At 39.2% G+C, this 23,331-nt stretch overlaps 1 protein-coding gene across 3 annotated transcripts in view; it reads right to left on the bottom strand.

Annotated features, from left to right (window-relative positions):
* The window catches only part of CNGA3 (cyclic nucleotide gated channel subunit alpha 3), a 44,510-nt gene that overhangs the window by 12,990 nt on the left and 8,189 nt on the right, over positions 1 to 23,331 (bottom strand). For all 3 annotated transcript variants that reach the window (XM_037376093.1, XM_037376092.1, XM_037376091.1), the window contains exons 2-6: positions 15,831 to 15,962; positions 8,322 to 8,438; positions 5,423 to 5,602; positions 3,804 to 3,857; positions 816 to 983 (exon numbers count right to left, since the gene is read on the bottom strand). In XM_037376093.1, coding sequence (XP_037231990.1) covers positions 816 to 983; positions 3,804 to 3,857; positions 5,423 to 5,602; positions 8,322 to 8,438; positions 15,831 to 15,931 — 620 coding nt within the window. In that variant the 5' untranslated portion in view covers positions 15,932 to 15,962. The remainder of the gene's footprint in view (positions 1 to 815; positions 984 to 3,803; positions 3,858 to 5,422; positions 5,603 to 8,321; positions 8,439 to 15,830; positions 15,963 to 23,331) is intronic.

Here is a 23,331-nt window from a genome sequence, read left to right as displayed (position 1 = left end):
CATCCTATCTGCTTCACCCAACTTTGGAAAAAGTAAGAATTCACATTGCCCAGGCTGAAAACCACCTTTGGAAGCAGTTCCTAACTACATGTCTCCAAGCCTACATTGCACTTGCTACCATATACATACATACAAACTTCCAGTATATTACTCTAACATACTCCTTAACTGTGAAGTCTACTCAAATGCATATTTTTATATGCTATCATCGTTATTTTTAATGACTATTAATACTAAATTGTACTACACTTGGGTCAGCTTTGGGGGAGCAAAACAAGAGCAGGATCCATTTCTGTTAAAAGCATTCAAATTATCTCGGTTAATGAACTGCACCATATTAAGCAATTAAATATGCTAGTCAGTGTAACACCTAAAGTTATTAGTAAATCTGTAATTTTCTACATGTAAGATTTTTGCTCCTTGTCCAAACCAGACTTTTGGTTCATCTGCTCTGAATCATTATGGACATTGTGGAACAATGAAAAGCCTGTGTAGATCTGCAAAGCAGGCTGCTGTCCTAAAATGCCCTCATAGTAAAAAAATGATTTTCAACAGCAAATCAAAGCAGCCAGAGATAGCTGAATTCCCTTTTACTGACCTAGGAAGCTGTTTGTGACAAGTCTAAACATAGGTCTTAAAGATGCAACAAGTTTTTTGAGCAGTTGCATCTTTCCAAAGGGGAAACATATTAAAGATTTGACAGTTCTGCAACCTACAGAACAATAATTGTCATGGAAGTGTAACAATGAAATGCCACACCATGCCTTGTAGTGTAGGAGGTGTGTTACAAGCACACATTCATTCTTTATACTTACTCTTCTTTTTTTTTATCATCTTTTTTGTCATCTTTTTTGTCATCTTTCTTGTCATCTTTCTTGTCATCTTTCTTGTCATCTTTCTTTTCCTCTTTCTTTTCCTCTTTCTTTTCCTCTTTCTTTTCCTCTTTCTTTTCCTCTTTAACCTCTTTCTTTTCTTCCTTTTTTCTGTACAACATAATGTAAGGCTTAGCAATATTACCAATATTCTAGCAGTTAAGAGAGAGGGTGGATGCTGAGGTACAGGAAACTAAACTAGACTCTGGACAGAGCAGGACAGGGATCCAACTGGTAACAATGGTTTGCAGGCTGGGACCTCTCAAATACCACCACACCATCACATCAGATAACCAGCTGGCTGATTCTGCTCATTAGTCACCCACACTTTCCTGACCTTTGCAGACATCAGTTTACCTGGCTGACTTTAATTAAATGCTTCCAGTTTGTTTCTTTCTTTAGAATCAGGCATTTAAAATCTACCAAATGATAATAGAATTTCAAATGGACTAAAAAACTGTCAATATTCTTTGCATATCCAAAACCTCATAGTGACTGCCTGAAGCTTTAATGGTAATTAAATGAAATAAGGCTGAATTTCCTCTCACAGTTCTTCAAAAGCAACATAGCTATAATTAATTAATTACCTCTGGCTTCAACAATTGCCTTGGAGAAGAATCCCAGTCAATGTCTGAACAAAAGCAGCAAATGCAGAGAAAAGAGGCGTGTCGCATTTAACTACAGAGTAGTTATTTTAGAAATGATTTACAGTCAAAATGATTAAGCCAACCTGTTTCAGATCTCCACAGTTGAGACCTACTGTATCTATGAGATAATCCATACCTCGTACTCCATATTTACAAGATGATCTGTGCCCTAAAAGCAATTTTTTCTTTCCATCAACTGCAAAGGAAGAATGGGTTGCCTAGTTCAGATGCAGGTGTCTGTGTTTGCTCAGACATTCTTCTCCATTTGCTAAAAAATGCTGAGATCTTGCACACCTCAAGCTGACCAACACCACCGAAACCTTTAAAATTATACACTGCAAGGGAGCATAATTGGAGGAGGAAAGAACCTTTGGGTTGACCAATCTTCTATTTACACATGCATCTCAACTCAAAAAAGCAGTTTTCCATTTACCAAGGCTAATTTCTACACAGCAGTGGCATCTAAAGCCAATACTTGTTCTCTGGCCCGAGATCTCCTACAAACTCATCTGTCAACTACATGTATCTTTCATAAGTGAGTTTCTTCTGTTTCTGTGGCCTCTGTTCATCTTTCCATTGTGTAACTCCCAATTTATCATATTCTCACCTACTTGTAGTCTGGTGGTGGAAGTCACTCAGAGGAAAAGGTCGGCCGTAATCAAAAACTTGAAAGCATCACCTACAGTTCCCCGAAGGCAGGTACTCTTAGGTGTTTAACATAATGAAAATCCTGAAGCTTTAAAAAGACCTGCATCTTTTTTATCAGTGCTACTGAGTAAACTGGAATCCAGTAACTAATAAAAGTGTTATTTGTGTCTGCCGTCTTTGATAGCAATACAGTGGCATCCATTCTGTGTTTCCAGCACATTAAAAGGAGCATGCACCTTCAGACTTAGAAAACATATCTTCATCAGCCCCTGTAAAAACACTGTCATAATCTTTGAATGAGTCAAATATTTGCATTTCTCATCTGTCATGTAGTTTTCAAATCAAGTATGTTTCACACTGTCAGGCAAGTAGACAGGCAGGTGTTGTCTTCATTTAAAAATTATGAAACATTGGAAGGATCAAAGTTTTGCCCAAGGTACATGAGTCATTGTCAGACACAGAGTAAGAAAGCAGCACTTCCATCTTAATTGGTCCTTTGGGCCCTGACTAGGAGGCTAAGCTCCAGGATTTTTGCACTTTTTTTATACCAATGTGAATAAAATTCTGCACATTTCTGTCACCATTCACCGCACGCTGATTTTCCTTTTTAATAAAAGTTATGCAAACCAAACTAAAAAGTTGCTTGAGGAAAAGGAAGACCTCTTGTTCAGGTATGTGCACAGAGATTTTGCAGCATCATTTAAAATGTACAGTTTGAACTAGCCCATGATGGAACTATTTGGAGAAAAAACCAAGATTTTCCCAGCACTATTTCTGACATAATCAGAAACTGTCCTGATTATTTTTAATTTTTGTTTTCATCTGGAAAGCAATGAAAAAAAAAATCACTATCATCATGTGTGCAAACAGATCTGCTGCTGGATGCTACAGAGCAGGTGCGTCCTCAGCTGTGGTCTAAGACTTGCAACATACATTGGTGTTGGGTGATTTTAAATTACAGGAGCTCTTCACCTTTTCATGAGATTTCTCTTTGGTGTAACAATGTGAAATATCTTGTCAAATACATAAAACAGGCTCCAAAGCTTCTGTCAGAGCTTCTGTTGCAATGCAAGTCTTATTACGTTGCCTGTCACTTCCTCTACATCTACACCAACAATAACTGCTGAACTGAAACACACATTTTAAGAAGACTGTTAGTTTTCATTTAGACTGCACACGTGAGTGTTTTCTTGGTACCCTGATCAGTACCCACTTCTCATTTGACAGCTTGAAATTCGGGGGGCACTTGATTTGCAAAAAGGGACTAGTGTGTTACAAGAAGAAAATCACTATTAGAAAACCAGTATATGAATATCACCTAAAAACCAAAGAATTAATAAATCAATCAGCAATACAGTAAAATCAGCCAGCTGAACTAGAGGAGGTAGGGACTAAATGCTTAATCAAATTCATTCCTTGAGAGGTAAGGGTAACTTCAGACAAAAACAAGTTCACAGGGAGCAAGAATGATGCTTTTCATACTAAGAAAATTAGATCTTTCTTTATAATTAAACTATATTCTCGGGAAAGGCTCAGGAAGAGATAAGGAGTCTATACTACAAATGTTACTAGGCTGGAAATAGGAAAAGAGAAGGAACTAGTGGCAGAAAGGTGTTTGGGAGTTACCAGTACTTACTCTTCGTTGGTGTTGTTGCTATAGTTGACATTAAGCCTGGCCAAGGGCCAGTGACTGCAGCAGGTTAAATAAAACACATTAAAGAGTGTAAAGACTGTTGGTATTTCATACACGTGTTTAGCAACACGACAGCCTGACTTACTAGCTTCTCACATATGCACTGATGAGATTAGGAAGGTCAACTTTGACTGCCGTGATAAGCGCCTTTGCATAACTACTTCAAGGGGAGCGGTTTCTTTTTACCTCGTGCTGATGTCTGAAGCTTGTTCTCAGGTGTATTAGTGCATGGCAACATGCATCTGACTAATTTTAGCTCTGTACTCATCTGGCTACTTTTTTTTTTTTTTTTTTTTAATCTTTCTTCAATCCTTTCAAGTCTTCACAGATGCAGTGTCAAGACTTGTGGATCATTAACAAGCACACCTGCCAGAATTAAGCCTTCATGGTAGAACAACTAGGAGTTACTGTCACGTGGCAACAGTGTAAAACTGAGAAGGCAAGGATACTCCCAAATTCACTTCTAATAGCCTTATATAGAGGTTTGTTGGCCCAGGATCAATGTTGTCCTCTCTAATTACTTCAAGTCTGCCGTTGCTACTGTTCCAGACTTCTGAAAATTCAGTCTGGTTAATTCAACAAAATGTACTTTTGAGCTAATTTCTAAGGAGTAGATCAAGTGAAGGTAACAAGGCTGTGCTGGACCACAACAAATCAAGGTAACCTGCATCATGCACAGCTCTTCAAAGGTTCTTGCTTTAATCTGAATTACTAGCTGATATTTTGAAACAAATCAACTCATTACTTGCTTACCCACCAATCTTTATGCAAAAAAACATGGGGTTCTATGCTTCAAAGCATAATGAAAAATAGAAAGTCAACTTACATCTTGGGACTTCATTTTTCTCTTTTAGCTGGAGTTGTTTAAAACACTGTATCATGTATTTATAAAGTAGGAATAATTTATCGAGTCAAAAGACTGTAAACACATAAAGGTTTCTCTTGCAAGCTTCTGTTGTTTTATTGGAAAAACTTTAAGACTGAACTTGTCTTCCATACCAAAGACTATGTGCCAGTAAGTTAAGTCAGCAGCCAGATTTTCTCATTTTTGCATCAGAAGCCTTCTGTAATGTTAGCAGCTGAACACCTAAGTAGGTGTAACAAAGCCATGACACATTTTGCACAACTGTGTTTGGAGTTTCCTAATGCTTGCAGATAATGTGCATAATATTAACGTCCTGAAAAGCCACAACTAGCAACAACCTAGACTCTTGAAATTGAAATTGCATTCATCTTCAGCAGAGAGGAGTTTAGCAACATCAAGTTGCACAGGTAGCATATGATAAAATTCCACTTCTAAGAAACCATTCTACCTGAAGCAGCATGATCAGAATCCTCTACTTCAAGATCTTTGCCACAGTGTGTTTGAGTGGGAAAGAGAAATTCAGCTGAAAGCTGCAACACTTCTGTTAGATGAAGATTCCCGGGCAGCATTAGATATCCTGTTCATCTCCCACACTAAGCTCCTTACCCTCTTCTTAAAATAAAACTTACATCCTAATCACCAAGAAAATGCCATAACCTCAGTCATCTTCGTTTAAAGTATAAACACATCTTCTTACCTGTTTACTCCCCCAGGGCGCTCACGCATACCCAGAAAGGAGCGTATGTTACTTTGCCTACTGGACACTTCTATGAGCTCTGGCCCTCGGATACGTTCTAGGAAAGAATCGGGTCTTTGGTCTTCGTGGTGCAGATGTCTTGTGGCCCATGACCTCACAGATATGACAAATCGTGACAGCCTGCACAGAACAGACATACAACATTGAACCAGACAAGAGCATCAGATGGCTCCAAACATCCCCGCAAAGAGTAGCCCAGGAGGATTTTTCTCCACCTGCCTACAAAATTCAATTTGATGCATTACCTGTGTGAACTCAGTCACTTCCCACAATTTCATACACCACATTTTGCAATGGATCAGGAAAGTATCTCACACATCAGTTCCTAGTCTACTCTACCAGCACCTCAGGAGCAAGAGAAGAATATTCTTGTCAAGTGGGGGCAAACCAAGTGCTTGGGGTGGGGCAGTTGACTACTGACAAACTTCTGACATGATAACGGGGGAATCCTGGTCTGACAGAATTAGGAGATATAAAATGCTCACAGGATCACATGCTCAAGGGCTGGTACACACAGTGGAAATAAAAACTGAATAGCTGGGTGAGGGAGGATGGGCTTTGGAATAAGGAATGATAAAATTTCAGCCACGTTCCCTGTGTTTTTAAAGGGTCTGTCTGCAAACGTATTAATTGACTATCACATATAAACCTGTCTAATGCATGGGGAGCATTATTTCCTCATCCTAGATTTCTAGCAGAGCACTGAAATGAGCTAAGCAAACAATCACGACAGCATAATTAAATTATCACTGTATCAATATGTATCTCTCTACTCACAATTCACATTATGAATGTTTACAATGCTTTCTGACAAAGTTCAAAAGGAAACATCTTTCTGAAAAATTGAGAATAATGGAGACTGAAATCTACAAAAGTTATTGTATTTATTACCCACACAATATATTATTTCCTATCAGCAGTCTAGTTTAGAGAAAAGTGGTGTTAATTCAGGTTTCCCAAACTTGGCCTCAAAGACAGCATAATGAAATCCTGAACAATGCTTAAGTTCTTAGAGAGACCTCAGGCTACTTAAGACAAGCTCTTTACATTTTCTCTCTATCAGCTAGTACTACATATGCTCAGAATCCACAAATAGGTTGATATGAACAACTTAAACCTTATGGTAAAGTACATCTGCCTCTTGATTGCAGTTCTCAAGGGCCTAACTACATCCCCTCATAGATCTTGCCCAAATTCTCTTACCCTAAAATAAAAAGGACAGAAAAGGTAGGAATAATATCACGTATCAGAAATTAGAAAAATATATGTCTTGTTCTTCAGCACTACACCAAGACAGTATCATGTAAATCATCTACAACCCCCAACAACTAAGAGAATTCAAAGCCTACAAAGAGCGCAAAAGAAAAGCTCCACATAAAAGTCTGAAATTATTTAATAGATTCCTCACTCTATTAAAAAAACGCTGCATAAAATTAAGCTACAGAATTTCTCTTTGCCTGAGCAGAACTCAGTTTTCACATAATAAGTGGTAAGGAGTAATACCACTATGGATGTTCTTACTTAAATTAGAAAATAAAGCATTTTGATGAGACCTGTCAGTTAAGGAGCAAACATATTTTACTAAATGACATTGAGAGCCTCTCCATTTGTACAAAGAAATAGAATTTTCACTTTTTTGTCCTTTGTATCTTGAAGTGAGATACTCAGTCAAGTCCATCAAATGTTGCCGTCTTAGGTCTTTGAGACTCTGCATTCAAGAGGCATGTTACGTTACCATAATATGTAAATTGCTATGCATTCATGCTTTCATCACAGGCTTCCTTGTATATTCAGAGCATAAGTGTAGCCACACACTTGTAATTCAAACTATCCTGAAAAAAAGGTACAGAACAACATGAACAAAGATTAAAAAGGAAGTTCGCAATATGAGTTTACATATTCATGTGGTTTATGTTTTCACACAACACACACACCTACAATCGTTTTCCACCTAAAACCAACTTGTGGCAGATTTGTAATCTACACCAGCGTTGTCACTGTCTGAAAACCAAGCAGGGAAATAAAAGTTATTCTTCACCATCCAAAAAGCTGAATCTTTAACTGACTCTAGTTTTATAATGATTTTTTTTCTTTCCTCTTTGAAATATACACGCTTCAACTGAGCATGTGAGCATGATCTGTATTGTCTGTAGCAATGGTATCTGTAGACAGATACTCTCAGCTGGGGATATTTAAAGCAGACACAGTAAGTTTTTGAAGCTCCACTTCAGGTTTACGTTTAAGTCCCGGTAAAGTAAATTACTTAAGCAAATGGTTGACTTTGATTTTGCCGACTAAGGCTCCCAATCAATTATAAACATAACTGGATTCTAAAAACTGAGAGAAACACTTGCACTTCCAACAGAAGGGCCCCTGTCTCCTCCCTTACCAAAGCCATCTACCAACAAATGAACAATCAGTACATCCTATTTGATAGGAAACAAACATTGCATCAGCTATCAGCCAGAACCGAACACTTACCCATTTATTTTACAGTCTGGCCTCACTTCATGCATTTCCTCAGCGTTCAATATATTTTCCAACCTGATCACGTAAAAATAATCTGCTTTATTGTGTTCAGACTAATTTGTGTAAGCTCATTCAGCATCCCTAGGATTCTAAGGTTTTTATTGTGAAATAAAAGTAAGTGTAAGTAACGAGTAAGTGATGAGTTTAGAATTAGTCAAAAGCAGCTTCTGTTACTTTTTATAGGTTTTTTTCAGTTGTACTCCATCCATTTTCTTTGAAAAGTGATGGTTGTTCTTACGTTGCCTCCAAATTGTGATCAGTCTCTTTCAACAAGTTAAACTTAATACTGGAAATGGTATTAGCCCACTACCTTGCCATTGCTCCCCTGCCTGTGAAGGAGCTCGTCTGGGGTTCAGATACATGTCTTTCCTCCACAGAAATGACTCTCTGCAGTTCTGAAGACGCATCCTCACACAGTGAATGGGTTCTGCAAAAACAAATTTTTATTTTAAGAATTCCATGCAGCCTCCAGCAGACTTCCCCCCATCTGATTCTTTCTGCCACTACATCAGGAAACAGGGCAGCAAATTGTCCTCTTCCTAGTAAGATGGCAAGCATTTGATAAACACAGACCTAAGCCTATATTCCTGTTTTTCTGGAGCCATCCAACTGCAAAATGAAGTCAGTAGAGGCTCTGATCTGTTCCAGCAAGCTCAGAAGCTGATTCCTTACTGGTCAGTACTACAGTGCTGTGCAAGTACACAATTATGGGAAGCAGGTTTTCTGCTCTAACACCTCCTGTAAGGCATCAGCAGCTTTCCTTCAACGTGGAGTTCACCACCAGAGGGCTTTAAAGTGAGCACCCACTGCTTTTTTCAGTGTTCTCCTAGACGTGGTTTGGATTTAACAATCTGGAATTTCTACCACTGCAGGTCCTATTCACGACTCAAAGCAAATACACGTCTCTTTTTCCTTTCGCTCTTGCTTGGACTGAAAGGGAGGACAAGGATTTTACAGCAGTTAGTCCCGAGCAGGGCATCTGCTGTTCCTACCAGGCTGCTGCCACCAGCTGCACATACTGCAGCCCTCGTGCTGCAGAATTCCCACCTGAAGCTTCACCTCCTGCACAGCAGCACAGGCTGCAGGTCTCCAGGGCTGCCGGGGGAGATGAGGCACCTCGGGCTACTGCCACCATGGCAAACACTGTGACAGCCCAGTTGCACACAACGGTGGACAGCTGTTATAACGTTAAGCTACGTTTATATATATACATACATAGTCTCTGCCCACTCCCGTGAGTTCCCGTAATTGTGAGACTACTTATCAGCACTGAAATAATTAGCATTTGAGAAACACAGATGACATTTTAGCCTCATCTTTCAGCAACAGAATTTTGAAATTGACTTCTCTGGAACCTGGACTTCACCAGGGCTCACTCTGGGTTTTTTTGTAAGACTCCAAGGGTTTTCTCTGTGTCTTTCACACTTCAGTATTCACTTTTACAAGACTTTGTCTCATCCATTAAGGATCATTTTTTTCCCCCTTTGTAATGCAAATAGGAACTTTCTCTGCAAATAGGAACAAATAGAGACCCTGTTAATCTGTATTGCCAGGAAAACACTGACTATAATGATACTTGGTATCTTCATAGGAACTGGCAACGGCATTTTGAATGCCCACAAAAGGATAATTAGCAGCTCAATTTTGTGTGTACTCACAGCTGAGAAACTGACAGAGAATTAAAACTGTATTATTTCTACACAAAGAATCATGCTAAAAAAGGTAGATCCTCACAGTCCCAGAATTCTCAATTGCTTTCCTCTTCTCTTCTAGTCAGAAAACACCAAGAAGACACTGCTTAGTATTGAAAAACTTTACAACCCAGTTCCTGTTGTGGATGTCAAAGTTAACACAGCTTCTAGGGGAGAATGAACAAACTCATGGAACAGAAATCCATTACAGATTACCAGACACACAGAGCCCACATTCAGCAATACAAGTCTCCTGAGCTGGATGCTGGGAGAGTTTTAGAGGAAAGTCTGTTGCAGATACTTGCAGTTTGCCCACTTTTATTTTCTTTTTCCTGAAGCATCTGCATACAGACCTGCTGGAGAAAGGATACTGGACTAGTCAGTCTTTTAGACTGCAGTGCTATGGCTGTTCTTAAGCCCTAGCCCTTTTATTCCTTTTTACAGAGAAATATACATTTTGTGTGATCTTAGCAATAAATTCTAATATTGCTACTTCTGTTCTTACTTACCAATTATTACTGTTTTGAGTCCCAAAAATACCTTTTTAGAAGAAGATAGTGGGACTTCTTAGAAAATAATTTTAAGTGTCACAATTCAGCTGCAGGGAAAAAAAAGCACTTTGCAAAAATAGATAGCCTTTCATAGAGGCTTAAACCAGTATCTTTTATTTCATGTTTGGATTGATTAGAAGTCCGTGTTCAATCAATGACTCGGACAATGAGGAGTATCTCACTAAGCTGCAGTAACTCAACTGCTTTTAGTGACTGTACAACTTGTTATCTTTGCTCTAAATAGAAGTAATTAAATATAAGCATCACAAAATAAAGTAGTAAAGAGTAATACAGATAACAAAGTGAACATGGATTAAAATACTCTAGGTATCCTTCCAAGTAGAAAGGAGAATTTTAAAAAGAAAAAAGATTATCAGAGTGCATTCTTTATCAGTCTTAGAAAACCCTACACAGAAGTCAGGCCCAAGAAATCAGGCCAATCAGACTTTTTCTGAAGTCTCAGAATGAGAACTATTTTGATTTTATTAACCTCTATAGGCATACTGAAATATAATGAACACCATGTGACATTCTATCTTGATATAACTGTGCTGGCTTATCATTGAGAACAAAAGCCAAGCAGGAGATGAAAATTGCTGTCCAAAAAAGCACTATTAACTATCTTTATTTCTTTTTTGTAAACTTTGTTTAGTGCCAGTCTCCTGCATTACTGACACTGCTATGCTTGGGCATCTGCTGACAAGAAATAAAAGGCTAGGAATGAGAGCTCAGCTTTGTTTTAAGTAAATGCCGAGGAGGGCAATGTAGAATAGTGCAGAGAGTTGAGTGAGCTCTAAACAAGCTAGATCAGGCACCAAAAGCAATACTGTCCTGCTAGCTCCCCTTAATCAGCACAGTCATACTTTCTAAGTGTATCATCTGTTAAGTGCTTTGCATGCCTGACCATCCCCTCCATACTCCTCAGCAGTGTGGAAAGCTGTGCTCCGCTGTCCCTGCATGTGCTCATGGTAATTTCTGCGTCTGTAACACTGAGAGTTTTACCAGCTGTCTGCCCTCTTGCTAAAGTAACAACAGAGCACTTAATGGCACCCTCTAAAACCCCAGGTTTTCAATCCAGGGTATGGCTTTTGGTGTCCAGAGACAAAAGCAAGTTGAAGAAATGTTTTAATATAGGTGAAAGAAAATAGCATGCTTAATGTGACCTGATCTGAATACCTTCCAATCTGATCCAGTGTCCCATAAAACTGATAAAAATTTCAAATCTTTACATTACTTTCTGGCCAGACTTTTATTAGTAAATGATCAGACAACCTCCCTGAAAAAAATGTATTCTGTAGAAGAAAAAAAAGGCAAAACTCTCAGCCTAAACTGCTGGAATCAAATTGGGTGGATTATTCAACTAGTGAAATTCTAAATATATTTTTATTTTGGTTGTTTGACTGGTTTTAAAAAACAATTTTCTGATTACTTTATATGTGCATTAAGAATTTCTGTAACTAGGTTTGTGTTATAACTAAATTTAACAACTTCTAAATAAATTCAGGTTTACCTTACAAAAAAGTTGTATCAGTAACATGTGTAGATGACTCAGGAAGATCAAAATAATTTTGTGGAAACAGCATTATAACGCACTTGTATTTCACTTTAACAAATACAGTTTATGTATAAGTTTATGTATATCTGCAATGGGATCAGAAAACAATACACAAAGGACTCCGTCAGGCAACTCTTAGGAAAGCACCTGTCCAATATTATACAGCAGTCACAAACATATTCCACTTTAATCCACACAAACACAAGTCAAAAATTAACTCTTCTTTCCATTAATATAATTCCTTATTGTAAAATTCATATACTCATTCCTGACTTTCCTCAGCCCTGTTCAGATAATACAAGAGGCCTTATTTTTCAGCTAGCTTTATATTGATGCAGAGGGACGGTTACAGATGGGGCTTTTGAGGTAACACCTTCAATGCATGCGGCATAGTTTTTACTTGATTTTCACAAAGACAGGTTCATTCCCATCTGGATGCCATGAGTGTGTTTGCTATCTGCAGCAAACCAGTAGCCACTGCCATTACTATCCAAGGGTGTTACACGGTCTGAAATCCACACGAGAAGAGAATAAATAGGCAAGAAATAGAGAGCAGGTTGCAAAGCAGAAACGTCAGCAGATGATTGTGCCTCCTTGGCTTATGCTGAAAAATATTTTATTTCCCCAGGGGCAGCAATGTCACCATATCCTAGAGAAAACTCACTGACACTGAGGTTTCTGCTCCATGCCTCTTCAGCTCTCTAAAGGCCAATTAATTCCCATGCTTTCAAGGTATCTAGAATATTAGGCTCTGGGAAGGATACGTACATCAGCACCTACTCTGTACCTTTTTCTGTATCTGTCTTTTGCCTTGACTTAACTGGGTTCTGAAAACCCTAGAAGACCATTTTCACCTAAAATGTATGTAAATAATCCAGAATTTTCATTTAGTAGTAACTGTTTTAATGTTCAGATCAGTTACACAGGAATTGCTGAAGCCCTTCTGAGTGCTGACTGCGAGACAGACTTCAAGGGCAGGATTTTGCTCCAGATGGCTGTGACCTAAATTAGGGTGCCTAATAAAATCTGGGTTTCTAAGTTCCCACTATAGTCAATTGCCATCTTAAGGTTTGATTCAGTTGCCTTAATACAGGAGTCTAGTACCATTTGGAACATCTCAAAATATTTTATCTGACATCTCCAGAGCACATAGGTCTCACCGCATATCCACTAGCCCCAGCTAAATGCTTCAGATATCCTATGGTATCTCAGATAAAATCATTCACATTGGAACAGACCTTTAAGATCACCAGGTCCAACCATTAACCCAGCACTGCCAAGGCCACCACTAAACCATGTCCCTAAGCACCACATCTACATGTCTTTTAAATACCTCCAGGGATGGTGACTCAGCCACCTTCCTGGGCAGCCTGTTCCAACGCTTGACCACCCTCTCAGTGGAGAAAATTTTCCTAATATCTGACCTAAACCTCCCCTGGCACAACTTGAGGCTGTTTCCTCTTGTCCTGTCACTTGTTACCTGGGAGAAGAGACCGACCCCCACCTGCCCACAGCCTCCTCTCAGGCAGCTGTAGGGAGCGATAAGGTCCCCCTGAGCCTCCTTTGCTCCAGGCTAAACAACCCCAGTTCCCTCAGCTGCTCCTTGCAGGACATGTGCTCCAGACCCTTCACCAGCTCCGCTGCCCTTCTCTGGACACGCTCCAGCACCTCCACGTCCCCCTTGCAGTGAGGGGCCCAAACCTGAACCCAGTGTTTGAGACGTGGCCTCAGCAGTGCCCAGTACAGGGGGACTATCACTTTAAATAGCTTTAGATACCCATTTTAGACAACTAAATACCTCTAATAATCAACATATTCAACCTCAGGGTAAACTGAACAGTTCCCTATTGCCACCATCAGTACTGACAACATCTCCACTGATGACAGCAGGAACTTAAGACACCTATTTACATAAAGACACTGAAATCCAGATGTCTACAAGGCACAGCTGAGCCCTACTTCCAACTTTCAGATAGCCAAGCTGTGTCTATAGGCTAGTGTGCTGCTTGAGCTGTTTCTATACAGAGGCTGGATTTTAAAAATTGAGAGTTGTTTGTTATTTTTTGGTCTGCTGATTTTTGTTTTAACACAATGGACCAACTTTATAGCATACTACACTGTAAGAATACGGGCACATGAATCACCTACTCCAGCATAATTGAGGATGACAGTTTAAAGCAACTTCCTGTTAACTGTTGCAGTGAATGCTTTTTCTTGGTAATACCTCATACCGCAGCAGAAAAGCACTTAGGCGCATCCTTAGGATTAAGCATAAATTTAACACCCACTGACTTTAATGAGAACTAAGTAATGTGCTTAGTTGCTCTGTTGAACTATAGCCAACAGGAGTTGGAAGAAGATAAAGGCAAAGGAGAAATGTTGCTACTCTAGAAAATCTGGAGTCTTTCCAATGTCTGTAGTTGTACATTTTGCTACAAGACAAAGAAGGGCTAAAATTCTGGATGGAATCTATCTTTTGGTTCAGACATATTATAAAATAATTCTGAATTAAAAGAAAGTATCCAGATTCTTTGAGTGGTATTACAACGGCATTGTATATACTTACTAGCAATCACTTCAGCAATCCCAAATCCTTAAATATAAGATCTCTTTTACAGAGTAAGATTGTATCTTTTTACCCATCTATGAACTCCTGTAATTAATGCTGATAACAGCAAACTTTCTTTTAAATAAACGCCTCTTCAAGACCATCATCATTGCAATAAATTCGTATTTCAGTCCCTCTGTCATAAGCAAGTCATGGCCTCTGAAACTGCAAATGACTGCAGTGATTTAATCCTACATTTAAACCCTTATAACCACACTCTCACATCCATGCCAGTAATTCCTTTCTTATTGCAAATCACTGATATCCTTTACAAAAAGGACATTAAAAAAAAAAACACAACAGAAAGTAGGAGGCTCATTTTGATCTGTTTTCCCTGTTTCTGAGACAACACTAAATGGGGGCAAAGGGTACTTGCAAATCTCCCTAAGGAGACCATGGGGTAGTATAACTAAGTCAAGCGAGCCATGCTGTCCAGAATAAAAGCAGCTCTATTTTCACTAGTGTGGGTACACCTTCAAAGCAGAAAGGAAAAGAACTGACCAGTTCAAACAGGACAGGGATTACATCCATACTAGATGCTAGGGGCATCCAATCCAAAATTATCATGACACGGGCGGTCCTATCATCCCAGCAGGATTCTGAGCGCTCTAGGCAGGATACACTCCTGAACAGCAAGAGGCAGCCTGACAAGGTCGACATAGCAGAGGGGGTTGGCCATCACAAGCCGAGTCTGCACAGGTGTTGTGGATCATCAGACACTTCCCTGCAGGCCCAGCAGGGCTTCCCCAGACTAGGCAAATGACTAGTACTATGTAAGCTCACTGGCACATTTAAACAGCCGCTTTAAAATTATCTAAACAGAGAAAGGTCAATGTAACAGAACTATTATAGTTCTACATATATACAGTGAGAGACTCTGAAAATCCAGTACAAAAATGTTGATATTCTTTACACACTGCAAATGCTCCCTATCACAGGAACTAGGTGATTTGCAGGGGCTACTTAAAAAACAAAAAAGCAAAACAAAAAACCACACAAAAAACAACAACAACAAACAAACCAACAAAACAGAACCAAAAAACTTCTGAGCCTTTTCACTGCATGGCACTGGGAGGTTCCCTTTTTCTCCAACTCCCACAGACTGTGGGAAGCCCAGGCCCTGCTATTTGCCTGGTGACTTGAGAAAGAAATTTCTCCTTAATGAGTTGGTGTAATTCCCACTGATGTGAAAAAGGGCTTTTATTCCTGAGGTAAGACAGATCCTGGTTGCAAAACTGCAAGCCATGACAATCTTCCTGTTCCTGTCTCTTCTGTGCTTCCATATACATTAAGTCAGTTAAGTGCACTGGGTCAACAATATCAAGGTGTAACCCTCCCATAATGCAGAGCTAGAGGAGTGCCACAAATTATGCAGCAATCTGCCCTCTTGACTGTGATGAAAGGAATATATTACCTGATACAGCCATTTTCAATCCTTTCAATATCTTCATCAGTAGCTCTGACAGACAGGCTGTGCATACCAGGGTAGGAGTGCTGGGTGTTGATTTTTGCCATTTTGCTTTACATATCAACATCTAAATGACAGCTGAAACGGAGAAAAAAACATACTGTGAAGGCTGCAAAAGAAACGTGCTCATTACTTAAAAAGAGCGATTCATTAAAACAACGAAATGACAAAAAGCAATTTCAACCATTTGAAAAATAACCAGTGATATTGATGTGATACCTGTTTCTTGATTTATTTGCACGAGTCAGACAAAAGTGCTAGTAAAAGTGTAACAAAGAAAACTCATTATGACCAAAGAAAAGGATTACATGACACTATGTTCTTTTTAGTCTCTGACTTTCTGAATACCTACACCATCACACCTATTATCCACAGTGAAATTGCATTTAAAATCTCATTAAAAGAAGGTCACAGTTAGAAAATCAACCAAAAAAATGCTAGGTAATACATGTGTGAGGACAACCCATTCCACTTCAAGTTGATCCTCTTCTGCTAATTTTATCTATTTTATGATTAAATTTTTTTATTCCAAAAATGCATGTTAACCAGATAATTAATGAAGTGTATCCCTCAGTTTGATATATGTCATTGTATTATGTTACATGTATATGCATAACGCCAATATATGCATTAATTCTGTATTATGTAAACTCTGCACTACACATACACTAGGGTTTTTTCCATTTCCATATGTTATTTTTATTATGCTTCAAGACAAGCTCTGTGAAGATAATCAGCAGCCCAGTTCCTACAAGATTTAGGAAATTGACCTAAATTCCTTTCCTTTGGAAGATTTGGCTTTCAATGCCTTACCAAATTCGTAACACATCTGCCACCTGCAAAACAGGTTTTAAGACTCAAGGCAAGTGTCTTGAAAATTCAGGGACTGAAAGACTTTTAGTGAAAGCTTTACATTTTGGAAAAAAAAAATTAAGTTTTGAAACTCCATTCAGGAAGCTTTTTTGTTTGAGATACGACTAGAATGAAATTCTCTTGGGATCATTCAACTACCTCAGACTATCTACTGTCCCTTTTTCACCTATAATCCTTTCTCTCACTGACCATACAACATTCAGCTTTAGCAGCAAATGAAATACAGATCTCATAGAAGCTTTCTGCCCTGAAGTATTCCTCAAACAAAGTTCACAATCCATGATGAAGTCTGTCATGCATCCAGTTTCTTAAAAACCAGACACCTGATTTACCCTCCACTCAACTCCCAGATAACTAAAGTAAATTACATACAAGTTTTAAAATTATTTCATATATTTCAGAATATAATACAGAATAATATTTTTTTTTTTTAAATAGCCCTTGGGTATCATATAACACCTGAAAATCTGATTAGTGTTTCCCATTACTCATTTTGCCTCAGTGTAGGTCATTGGTGTATAACTGTCTCACCTTAAACTGAGCCCTGTACATACTGGTTAACTTGAGTTTTATTGGGAAAAAATGGCTGTTTCTATTACACATTGATGAAAAAAAAACCAGAGATTTTTCAACCAGCTCTCAGATTTGAATGTTCACTCAGAAGAATTAATTCCTTAAGTGCAGATAACCTACGTTAAAAACATAACTACATATAAAAATGTTAACTGAGCAGTCTCACAAAATTAATCAAGTTTGTCTGTTCAAAAAACATCTGTCGAATTATTTATGTATATGTTAATGTATATCCATTATAAATACCAAGGAATATTTCTTTTTAAGTGATTCAGCCTTTGAGAGATAAGCATTGTTACCAATAAATTAACCAGTCAAATGAGCAGGCTCCAAAATAAGTATGATGCCAAAAATATCTCATCTCTAGGAAAATTTTTCATATATCATTTTTTAGTTATAATTAGTGCTTCTACTACATATTTTGTAACACATAATTAGATGACATGCAATAGTGCTTTGGTAATTAGAACATTTATTTTGCTGTAACAGTGAGTATTAAGGTAACTCCCATTTCTCATACATTAATTTGAACATAATTAATTCAGGGTAAAAAGAAAATGTGTTTTTCCTTCCGTTGATAATGATTTCTTCAAAGTTCAGCTTACCAAAATCTGCAAAAGTAGCCTACAATTTACACTCCGTCTCACTGCCCTGGCTCCAAGATCTGAAGTTAGAACAAGAGGCTACAAGGCAGTAGCCAGGTTGTCACAGCCACTTCATTTAAAAAAGGCAGCGTGCTTCCCGCTGGCGGGTTGTTATGCACGCACAGAAGGCAAGGCACAGCAGCAAATTGCTTCTTCCTACTGAGAGTTGCTCTTGCTGCCCATTTCATTTCCACTGCTTTGAGCTATACTAAGCCTCACAAAAAATAACATTTAAGAGTAAAGTGGCATGAGCTGCTCGGATTTTTCTGCTCTGTATAGACCCTGCTCTCCTTTAAAGCCCAGCAAATAATTTTATTGGGTTTATTTTAATTGTTATAAAACTCTCTTTCACATTGCAGGAGGGAAGGAGGAGTTGTCACTCTTCCATCGAACAGTGTCATGTATTCCTTGTGTACCCCCATTCAACTTCCACTTTATTCTAGTTCCTGGTTCTAAAAGTTTGATGGTGGGAAAAGAAGAACAATTCATAAGATAAGTGACAGAGCATTAACTTTCTTGTAAGGATGTATTTCCAGCACAAAGTTAGCACTGAGTTAAGAGCTCGACCAGTTATGCCACCTAACACAACGGTAACCCCGTCATTAGTTCTGGTGATTCACAGTCAGATCGATGTCCATCTGCAGCAGTTCTTAAACAAGGGTCACCTGCTTCATAATCTCCAACAAAATAAATAACTCTGTTAAAGCAATAAAAGTATAAGATAAGAAAACCCCTCTGAAGTCTAGGGATGATGTAGCTAATTTGCTACCAAACATGCATTATCTCACTGAAAAGACGCATGGCTTCTGAACCTGGGGAGTACTTAGCAGTGCTTTTCTACATTTCAAATCCTGGAGGTGTGACACATGGATTTCCAAACCTGTTATTTCTGCATCAGTTCCTGAAAGTTTTGTTAAAAACCATTAAGTACAATATTACTTTAAATTTCAAACTGAAATGGCTTCTCCAGATGTTACTAATCTCCTGAAATTAGATATTGCTAGTCTGGAATTAGACACTAATAGATACTGGAATTAGATATTCTAAATCTCCTGGAACAGCTTGAGTATGCCAGTGGAGCACTGAATACAGGAAACAGTTGGATACCTTATTTAGAATTCCAAAAGCTGTGCCACTAAAGAAACAAAACAAGTCATAGGATATGAAACCAAACACTATTTTGGATTGAAAACTAACTTCTTTTAAAAGACAGAAAGCAAGAACGGGATTAAACAGTCACCTTTACCACCACAAAAGTTTAAGAACACTATTCCTCGAGGTTCCATAGGAAAACCTCTACTTAATGATGCTGACAAAAAGAAGGAGCGGTGAGACGAGATCTCAGGATGGCAAAAAGCACTATGGGCAGGAGAAACAAGAGGAGTGCAAGGAACTTCAGGGTGACCCACACCATTTAGATCAATTTCCCAATTTGACAGCAAGTGATGTGCAATATAGGCAAGTGGATATCAATGAATACAGGTGAAAAGCACATAAACTACTGCCTTACAGGCTTCCAAATTAACCATATGATCTCAAGAAGAGAACCTGAACATTAAATATGTACAGGTCAGTGAAACGCCCGTTTCAGTGCACAGCAGGCTTGCTGACACAACAGCTAACGATGTATACATGGAAAGTATTAATGACAGAAAGAATACTAAAACTGCTTCATAAAACAACAGGGAGGACTTAGCTGAAATACTATTAGCCCTGCTCTTAAACAGAAAGATAATGTAGAATAAAAGCATGGCAAGAATGATTAAGGACATAGAAAAGAGAGAGAAAGAGAAATGGGGCTTGCTCACCCTAGAAAGGCAGAGAATAAGAAGCTATAAAATAAAAATATGTAGGCAGAATTGGAGATAATTTGGGAGTCCTTACAAAGATTTCAGCTGTAAAATGCAAATTCAATATACAATGTGGTCTGAGCTCTTATTCTGCACTAGACTGGAGAGAAGGAGGAAGGGAAAATTTCACAGAAATACAACCTACTATTAAGCAGTAAAATTCATTAATATATTTTTGGAGGGAGGTAGGGAGAGCGGATGAAGGTTCATTATTAAATTGTGCCATGCATGCCCATCTGTGGTAGAGACAAAACACAGGACTAGTAGAAATAAAATTATGCAGTAATTTGGGTACAGCACAGGTGGTGAGGCCTCCTGAAGCAACATGGTTTGGCCTTGCACGAAGCACATAACATTCTGACAAATTACTGGCCATCTGATAAAGGAGAAATATTTCTTTCTGGGCTGCCAAGATTCCTAATGATACATGATTTTAACAGTCTAGGGAGAAGATCAGCATTTCAAAACTAGATCCAAAACCTGGCAAGCGACTGACTAGGGAGCAGCTTAAAATGAGCATGGAGCTACCAGGAGTGAGCCAGCACAAAAATGCTGTAGAGGCGCAAGATTCCACAAACACCTTTTTCAGGACTGCAAAGAGACAGCTCCAGCTAGCTGGGATCTACAGTCCTAAAACTGCCACTAAAAGCTGGTGCTTACAAGATGGTTTTAAGACTGGAGTAGAGCTCAGCTTTGTATTTGAAAACATAGTTGTTACAGTAGTGTGGTGAGTTGGCCTTGGCTGGCTGGCAGACACCCACCCAGCTGCTCTCTCAGCAGTCCTGTCACAAAAAGTAAACCAAGAAAGCTTATGGGTCAAGATAAGGACAGGGACATCACTTACCAATCATCATCAGAGGCAAAACCAACCGGAACTGGGGAAAACTAATTTAATTTATTGCTCATTAAAATAGTGATGGTGTGAAACAAAGACAAAACTCCCTCCCCCCCTCTTTTTTTCCTCAGATGCAACTTCAATCCTACAGTCTCAACTCCCCCACCCTGCTGGGCAGCGCAGGGGGGAGGGAATGGGGGTTGCAATCAGTCCATCGCATCTCCTCTCTGCCACTCCTTCCTCCTCACACCCTTCCCCTGCTCCAGGGTGGGTCCTTCCCATGGGCTGCAGTCCTTCATGAACTGCTCCAATGTGGGTCCGCTCCACAGGCTGCAGTCCTTCAGGACAAACCTACTCCAGCATGGGTCCTGCATGGGCCACAGTTCCTGTCAGGAGAACCTCTTCCTGCATGGGTTCCTCTCCACTGGCTGCTGTTTCCTTCAGGAGATAGCTACATGCTCCGCCACTGGGCCCTCCATAGTGGATATTTGCTCCAGCATGGCTGTCTTCATGGGCTGCTGGGGAATCTCTGCTCTGCGCCTGGAACACCACCTCCCATCCTTCTCTGACCTTGGTGGCTGCAGAGCTGCTTCTCACACTCCCTCCCCCCCCCCTCACATGCTGCCTGTGTGGTATTTTACCCTTTCTTAAATGCATTCCCCGTGAGGCACCAGCATGGTGGCTGCGGGGCTCAGCTGTGCCCTGTGCCGCTGTGTCCAGCGCACGCAGCCCCGGCCACCCCTCACAGAGCCCTGCAGCCCCCTGCCAGCCCCTGGGCACCCATGATGCAAGTAGATATCTGCCTTTCATAAAATCTCTGTTATCTTTGAGGTACACTCTCTGCTCTGAATATGTAAAGCTAGTAATGACACCCCAGGGTGAAACCTGATTACCTAAAGGCTGGTGAGTCCGATAAATCCATGTTAGGTACTTAAAACTGGTATTTAGCTCACAAGCGATTTAACAAGAGAGACATGGACAACCACGTAGTCCTCAGAGCCTGAATCTAGTCACCCAGTTTTAGGCAATCAAATTGGAGAACTGAACCCCGAAAGTTTCCTTGTAATTTTTAGTTTTCCAGAATTAAGTGACTTATCTTTAAGCACACCAAGTCAAACTATGGAAAATAAAAACTGCCTCAGGCTGAAGAATTTTCCAGTGTCCACAAAGTAAAACGTAACTGCAACAATCCTAGCTCTTGAAAGGTTGACATCTTTACCAATGACTTAAGCAGAATTTTAACATGCTTTCTCACTTAGTATTTCTTTCCATGCTACCACTTGTACTAACCTGAAGAAGGAATAATTCCATACTCAATTATATTGCTTTTCAGTACATAAATCACTGACTGAAATTGGAGCTAAATGAGAAAGACATACTATCCTACCAAAAATATAACAAATTATACATTAGTGATAGCTCTCCCTAGTCCAAACACAAATAGTTCATGTACTCTTTCATCATCTTCCATTTGAATTCAATAGCAACTGATGGTTTGTGTCAAAATATTTTATATGTGTTGTTTGTCTGGTATGAAAGACCTGTGTAATCAAGACAGCCAGTTGTTTGGCAGCAAACACAGGTTCAAGTAACACGAAAACTTCAGATTCACATAAGCATTTGCTAATCTTGAAAGTAGGTTCTACTTATCTCTTTATAACATTAAAGGCTTAGAACTAGAGGTACAAAGGCTGCAGTATCTAAATTTTAGGAGCCGTACTATCCAGTGGATTTCCTACAGGAGGCACACAGAAAATCAGGTACCCAGGAATAAGGCACTGAGAAGGAAGCTACATATGCTAGCCAATACAAAATGACTGAAGCTAAAACGGGAGACTGGAAATAACTGAGCATCTAAGTGCAGGCCAAAAGGACTACAGACAGAAAATATGGCAGAATTAAAAAAAACAGCTTTTCAAGGTGAAATATGTATCACTGTCACAAAGTAAAAGGTGACTTTACATATGATTTTATCATGGATCTTATATATTTGTGTAGTCGGTAAGATACTGTTGCTTTTGAGGCTTTCAACAACAGTTTACTTACTGCTATGGAAGCAGTGATAAGCTGCACAGGATCACTTACATCATTTTAGTTAAGTCACGTTCCAAATCCTCACACAGCCTCTCAGGTTCAACCCTGGTAAGTCTTTGGGATTTACTTTGGGATTTGACCTCCACCTACATGATCCTTGTTACATCACTTGGTAATAGTTGTAGCTCAGCTGTACATTATGTATGTTGTGCATGTCATGTGTGACAGTCTGCAGTTCCAACATATCAACCAGTACAGGCAACAAATGGACTTCAAAGACTGGACACTGGATCTTCAAGCAACTATGTGATTTGAAGACAAGGTGCAACTTTTTTCTTCAATGATCTGGAGGTTTGTAAATAAACCTGCAGATTTAACTCTGGCACACTCTCGTGGAAAGCTTTGTATGAAGGCTACTGGACCAAACCCAAGGGGCTGCAAAAATAATGAGCAGGCTGCATCACTTTACCCTCATGAATCATTACGCGTAACAGTTTGTATCAACAATTCTTAAATCCTATTACCTCTTTTTGAAGTACACTTTTCAAATTTTATTACCCTCTACTACATCATATTGCATTTTCCATAGTCTGTGGGCACTGGTATCTCCTGAAAATACGCATAATTTATACGCATAG

This window comes from Falco rusticolus, chromosome 2 (assembly GCF_015220075.1).
Source record: "Falco rusticolus isolate bFalRus1 chromosome 2, bFalRus1.pri, whole genome shotgun sequence".
Lineage (NCBI taxonomy): Eukaryota > Metazoa > Chordata > Aves > Falconiformes > Falconidae > Falco > Falco rusticolus.
Note: the sequence above shows the minus strand (reverse complement) of the source record. Positions and strands in the feature narration are given on the sequence as shown.